Source organism: Olea europaea, unplaced genomic scaffold (genome assembly GCF_002742605.1).
Source record: "Olea europaea var. sylvestris unplaced genomic scaffold, O_europaea_v1 scaffold1592, whole genome shotgun sequence".
NCBI classification, from domain to species: Eukaryota; Viridiplantae; Streptophyta; class Magnoliopsida; order Lamiales; family Oleaceae; genus Olea; species Olea europaea.
Genome location: NW_019233544.1, coordinates 50,466 through 57,461, shown reverse-complemented (window position 1 = coordinate 57,461; position 6,996 = coordinate 50,466). Strand labels below are relative to the sequence as shown.

Here is a 6,996-nt window from a genome sequence, read left to right as displayed (position 1 = left end):
ACATCTCAACCTAGCTCAAAAGTACAGGGCGGTGCCGCTTGTCAACACCACCAGTGCTACCACAATATTATAATGCTAGTGAACCAGAGATATTAGATTTTCACCGAGGTATGGTGAAGCTAATTTGGAATGTGGTGAAAGGTGTTGATTCCATTAAAGAACCTTCTACTTACTCAAATGTAGTAAGTGGTGATGACTCTAGTAGATGGATGATTGCCAAATAGGAGAAAATGAAATCGCTTCATAAGAATAGAACATAGGATTTAGTTAGATTACCTAGCGACAAGAAAGCTGTTTATTGTAAATGTGTGTTAAAAAAGAAAGAAGGAATGCCATGAGTTGAAGAAGCTAGGTATAAGGCAACACTAGATGCAAAGGGCTAAGTCAGGTTACAGGTTTAGACTTCATAGATATATTCTCTCAATTTGTAAAGCATAGACTGTTTCAAGCTTTTCTTAATATTGTAGCTATGCATAAAATTGAGTTTGACCTATTGAATGTGAAGACAACATTCTTATATAGAGAAATTGATGATGACATCTATATGCAACAGCCAGAGGGTTTTATAGTTAAAGGAAAGGAGGACTATATGTGCTTGCTGAAAAAGTTGCTTTATAGCCTAAAACAGTCACTCGACTGTAGTATAAGAGGTTTGACTCATTTTATGACCGCTCATGATTTCAAAAAGAATCATTTTATGACAATTATGTTGACTTTAAGAACAGTGATGATGGGTCATTTGTATACCTACTCATATATGTTGATGATATGTTGATAGTAGCCAAGGATAATGAAGAATAAGAAATGTCAAGGCCTAGCTCAGGAAGGAATTTTAGATGAAAGGATTAGGAGCAGTAAAAAAGATATTTCAAATGGAGATTCCGATAAATAGAAAGGGAAGCAAATTATACCTAAATTAGAAAGTTTACATTGAGAAAATTCTCTATAGGTTCAATATACAGATGGCCACACTTGTTAGTACTCCTTTAACGGCTTACTTTAGACTTTTATTTTCTTTATCTCCACAATTAAATGACGAGGTTGATTGTATGTCATGATTTCCATATATTAGTCAGTTGGATCTTTCATGTCTGTTATAGTTTCTTCATGTCCAGATTTATGAGATGCAGTCAATGCAATTGGTGGTTATATGGAAAATCCTGGCAAAGAACGTTGGAAAGCATTTTATTGAATTTTCAAATACCTACATGACACTACTAATGTTTGTTTGTATTTTGGGAAAATAAGAGATATAGTCATTATATTTGTCTATTTTGATATTGTTGGAGACCCTAATAAGAGAAGATCTTTTACAAAGTATGTTTTTACTATTGGTGGTTGTGCTATCAAATGAAAAGTTACTTTACAGACTACAGTTGCATTGTCTACTATTGAGGTTGAGTACATGACTATTATAGAGTCTAATAAGGAAGCTTTTCGATTAAAATGACTGTTATTAAGTGAAGACATGCAGTTTACCACAATCTTTTGTGATAGTTAGAGAGCTTTTCTCCTCACAAAAATATCACATGCTTCATGATAGGAAGAAACGCATTGACGTGCAATATAATTCTGTTCGCGATGTTGTTACTCATGGTGATATTACTGTGAATAAACATAATACTCAAAATAATCATGCTATTATGATGACTTAGTCACTCAGTGTAGCTAACTTTGAACATTGCTCCAACTATATATATATATATATATATATATTGCAACGCCTTCTCATAAAAATAAGTACAAATCACAGGGGTATATCCCAGGAAACAATGCTAAGAATTAATGCTTTCCTAACAACAATAACAAAACTCTAGAAAAGTGCTCATATTCTAATCACAAGAACAAAAAATATCGGAAGAAAACCTCCAAGAGCATTGGAGCCATCTATTTTCATTAGATGGAACCAAGCTCCTGCACAAATTCACTCGTGCACAAATAGTAAAAACAATATCTTGAATAACAATAGACTCATTTTTAGGAGCCTCTCCATGGGTCATAGCATTGCGTTCACGCCAAATAACATAAATTGAAGCCGCAAACATTAACCGAATAACAATGGAGGACATTGACCTCCCTCGAAATTGTTCCATCCAAGAAAGAGTGTCTAGCCAACTCCGTTGGACCCAAGGCAAGTTACACTTCGCATGCAGAGCATTCCAAAACATGCTCAGAAAATGGGTAAGCAAAGAAAAGATGATCCAGATCCTCCACTGAACATCCACATAGCACACAACGCATAGACTGTACCAAACCAAAGCTAAGAAGCTTTGTCTGTGTATAGATGCCACATTGAATTGCTAACCAAAGGATAAATGCATGCCTAGGAATACATTTAGGGAGCCATACAATGTGATACCAAGTCACCCTAGGGCAGCGAAGTTGAAGAGACTCCCAAGCACTCCGAAGAGAGAAGATTCCATGTGTATCATCCTCCCATCGCAATACATCCTCTCTATTACTGTCTGGCTGAAAAGTATCAAGCGTATCTCGCATCAAATCAGACAAAGTTGGGGAGCGAACTGATGGCCATCTCCAAGTATCACCCTCCACAATATCAGCCACTTTACCTAGTCTACTCAATCTGAATTCACGAATGGTCCTCTCTCCAAGAATCTTTTCTAAAGGGCCAAGAGGATGCCAATTATCATACCAAAGCGAGACATGTCTACCATTCCCAATTCTGATTTTCATTTTGTCCCTCTCTATATCTCGGAGTCCAAGAATTTTCCTCCAACTCTAAGAATAATCCCCAGGACACTTCAATTCCCAAATGCTCCGTCCTCTAAGTAAATAACAACGTGTCCACGAAACCCAAAGAGAGGAGGCAGAATTTGAACAAAGGGACCAAAGATGCTTTAACATGGCAGCCTTATTCCAAATCTCCAAGCCCCGCAGACCTAAACCACCCTCTTCCTTAGGCATACAGATTTTTGCCCAAGCCACTTGAGCCCCACCGGTGCCAAGGTCACTACCCTTCCACAAGAAGGCCCGCAATGAATTTTTCACTTGCTTGATCACAGCCTTGGATAAAAGAAATACAGAGGACCAGTAGACCTGAATAGAAAATAACACTGACTTAATAATTTGTAACCTCCTTGCATAGGAGAGCGCTTGACAGGTCCAACTCTTAGCCCTAACTATAATACGGTCCACCAGTATCTTACAATCCAAAGCCCTCAATTTGGTAGAGATTAGCGGAACACCAAGATAACGTACCGGTAGCACGCCCTCATTATACCCCAAAACATCAAGCAACTGATCATTAAGATATATAGAAACACCACTGGCAAATAAATTACTCTTATCTGGATTAGGAATAAGTCCAGAAAGAGCTTTGAATCGATTAAAGCATTCCCCAATGATTGAGACAGAACCAACTTCAGCTCTACAAAAGACCATAAGATCATCAGCAAAACATAAGTGGGTGATCTTCTCCTTCTCACATCTCCAGTGGTATTTAAAGTCTTGTTCAGCAACCATCAATCCCATTAGCCCCAAAAAGACATCCATAGCCAAGATAAACAAGTAGGGCGACAAAGGATATCTTTGTTTCAGACCTTGCCCACCAGCAAAGAATCCATACAGTTCCCCATTAATGGAAATCGAAAATCAAGTGGTAGTGACACACTCAGTAATCCACCTAACAACTCTCTCAGGAAAACCAAGCACCATTAAAACTGCAAAGAAAAAATCCCAACAAACAAAATCGTATGCTTTCATGAGATCAACTTTAAGAGCACACCTAGGTAATCCTCCCCTGCGGTGATAATTCCTCAACAACTCTTGAGAAAGAAAGATATTATCACTAATATGCCCACCTTTAACAAAAGCAGTTTGTTGAGGTCCAACAATGTATGGGAGCACCATTTTAACTCTATTGGCAATAAGCTTAGCAATACATTTATAAATAGTATTGCAACAAGAGATAGGCCTAAATTCCTTTACCTGAGAAGGATTTGGAACCTTAGGAACCAATGTGATGGTAGTAGCATTGACCTGCTTCATAGCTTCCCCGAGTCAAAGAAGGACTTAATGGCACATAGCACATCATTTCCCACAATATTCCAAGTCCTCTTGAAGAAACCTGCATTAAAACCATCAGGCCCTGGAGCCTTATTATCTTTCAACGAGAACAAGACCTCTTTAATTTCCTCAAATGACACATCTCTATCAAGATTTTCATTCTGCAGTGCTGAGATACTTTTAGGAAGAGCTTTACGGAGCAAGTTCATATCTAGACTCTCACTAGTAGGCTACTGACCAAGGAGATTTTGATAGAACACAACAATGACTTCACTCACCTCATGCGGCTCCTCCACTCTAGTACCATCATCTTTACAAATAGAAACCACCTTACTCTTCCCACAGTGACTTTTCATAGCCTTGAAGAAGAAAGAAGTGTTTTGGTCTCCTAAATTCAGCCACTTAACACGAGCTTTTTGTCTCAAAAAGCCTTCTTCAGCCCTGCTCAACTCATAAAGTTCCTTTTGTAACCGAGCCTCCTCCCTATGTAGAGACGAATCCAAAGGCGATTGCTGAATCAAACACTGAACATGCTCTATATCAGTCCGAGTTTGAGTAACTCTCGTAGGAAGTTCTGAAAAATGCTCCTTATTAAAGTTTTTCAAGGCAAGCTTTAACTTCTTCAACTTCGAACACAGGCAAAACATAGGGGTTCCCAATACTGTTTCACCCCAAACCTGAGCCACCAAAGGAAAGAAATCCGAATGATCTATCCAATAATCAAAGAAGCGGAATGGAATCTTCCTATGCGGTAACTCTGCAACCTTCACAACCATAGGTGAATGATCCAACACACCAGCAGTACGAAATGTAGCTGACGATCCCGCAAATTCCTCCTCCCACTTCGAATTCACTAATACACGATCTAGTTCCTTGAGTAGGATCAGATACATGCTTATTAGACCATGTATATAAATAGCCATCAAACTTCAAATCGACCAACCCTACTGTCATCATGCAATTCCCAAGGTCATCTTGCCATGTAGGCCAAGAAGAAGAACCACCTGCTACTTCTGAAGGAGAGAGAACAGAATTGAAGTCCCCCATGACTACCCTTGGCAAGTGTGCAAAACCTCCATGCCTAGCTACGAAATCATCCTATAGATCAACACGCTTAACTGGAATGTTATCCCCATATACCATTGACACCACACAACTCCATTTACCATTACATGCATTAACACGAACATGGATGGCTTGAGCAGAGCAGCCTACCAACAAGACATCTACATCAATTGGATTCCAACAAACCTAAATTCTGCCAATCCGAGAACAATTATAATTCGAAAGGACACTCCAAGAGTTGAAGATGGCATTCGCTACCTTATTTTGATTCTTCTCCTTAACTTTAGTTTCCACTAACCCACATAAAGAAAGCCTATTGGAGGCAATAAGGTTCTTTACTTCAGATTGTTTGATGGGGTCGTTTAACCCCCTGACATTCCAGCATCCAAAAAACATAATTAAAGTCAAGGAGAGAATCACAACCTCAAAATGACTAGCGCCATCTGCCTCCCCTAGGGGAGTGATGCTTCTTGCTTTTCTTATGCTTGCCTCCTGACCCATTCTTTTTTTTCTGAAATGAATCTCTAGCTTTCGTAGCTAACGTGTTAGACCGCGAGACAGACGTATCACTATCATCTTCACCTAGAATGGCAAGAGGATCTGGAGAAACTTTACCTTCTTCTCCAATTTGAGAAGTCTCAATAGGCACATTCGACACCTCCAGATGCAAATTAGGAGCACTAGATGGAGAAGATTCAACAACATCCACTTGAGCCACATTGACAACCACCAGATCAACCTCTCCTTGGACCTCCTTAGAAATAGGCACATCAACCCCAGAATCAACACTAACTGTAGACTTCCTCTTATGTGAGACATGTGTCCATTCATCCTCAATAGGTGGTTTCTCATTAGCTACTCCACTTTGTCCAGCCTTATCTTTAGCAACCCAAACTTTTGCAAGCTTACCCTTACTCTCACTAGGCATAGTTTGAGAAGGGCAATTGTGGCCAAATACCCCACATTTCTGCAATAATGTTATGCACTGTTCATGTTACAAAAAATGGTCTTAAAGAATAGATTATGTTTCAAAGACGTGCTTAATTTTATGTTGCAACATGTGTTATTTTGAACTACTTGAAGTTTATGTTAAACCTTCTTCTATTTTAATGACTTTTAAAACGAGTTTAGTTTTTGTGTTGCAACCTTTTGACTTTCAAAAGACAACGATTTATAAGTATGTAGTTTTCTGCATTGCAATGCATTGTTTCTTAAAAAAAATTGAGTCATACATAGGTTGCAACTTTTGAAATTCAATTATAATTTTAGGGGTTCAAATGAAATTATTATGGCAGTTGTCAATTTTTTAAGTTTTCAAAAGTAATAGTGTTCTGCAATAAATTATAGATATGGAGTCTTTTGGGCAACCATATGACCCCCTAAATGTCAGTCAATCATAGGACTGAAATCTCTAGACGTTATAGCATGGTATTTCGAGGAAAAACTAAAATGTTCTCTAAATCAACTCTCCACCAATTATCTAAGGCACGCAAGTTAAATTTACATTAGTTTTGGTGCTTGACTTGTTTTTAAATAATTCATGGATTACAATTTACGGGTTATAAAAATGTTAAGCGTTAGAGTTTATGTTTTTTATCCAAAATTTGGATATACTATTTTTTCATGGAAAATCCATGCAACTTAAGAAAAGATGGGCATAATGAAATAGAGGTTTAGCAAATTAGGTCATGTTACTTGAAGTTATTAGCACAAGGTTACTAAGATATCTAATACTAACACCAAAGTGAATAGGCTCGGGAAGAAGAGGCAAAACCATTATTAGGGAGGCTTATATGAGCTATGATAAAAACTTGAACCTCCCCAAGTTACATTAGAAGTTTCCCTCCTATCAGGAAGTATAGTTAGTGGCACTAAAATTGTAATTGACGAAATGATTATAGTGTC

The 6,996-nt window shown here is 38.1% G+C and overlaps 2 protein-coding genes across 2 annotated transcripts; both read right to left on the bottom strand.

Moving 5' to 3' along the window:
* Positions 1 to 1,832: 1,832 nt before the first annotated feature.
* Positions 1,833 to 2,694, bottom strand: LOC111376996. Its single transcript, XM_023000010.1, has 2 exons — positions 2,306 to 2,694; positions 1,833 to 2,244 (listed from the first exon to the last, which is right to left on the bottom strand). Exons 1-2 carry the CDS (start codon positions 2,692 to 2,694, stop codon positions 1,833 to 1,835), a joined length of 801 nt encoding a protein of 266 aa, XP_022855778.1.
* Positions 2,695 to 4,004: 1,310 nt separating this feature from the next.
* Positions 4,005 to 5,073, bottom strand: LOC111376995. The gene is made up of 3 exons (XM_023000009.1): positions 4,846 to 5,073; positions 4,305 to 4,790; positions 4,005 to 4,256 (listed from the first exon to the last, which is right to left on the bottom strand). Exons 1-3 carry the CDS (start codon positions 5,071 to 5,073, stop codon positions 4,005 to 4,007), a joined length of 966 nt encoding a protein of 321 aa, XP_022855777.1.
* Between the last annotated feature and the right edge of the window lie 1,923 nt (positions 5,074 to 6,996).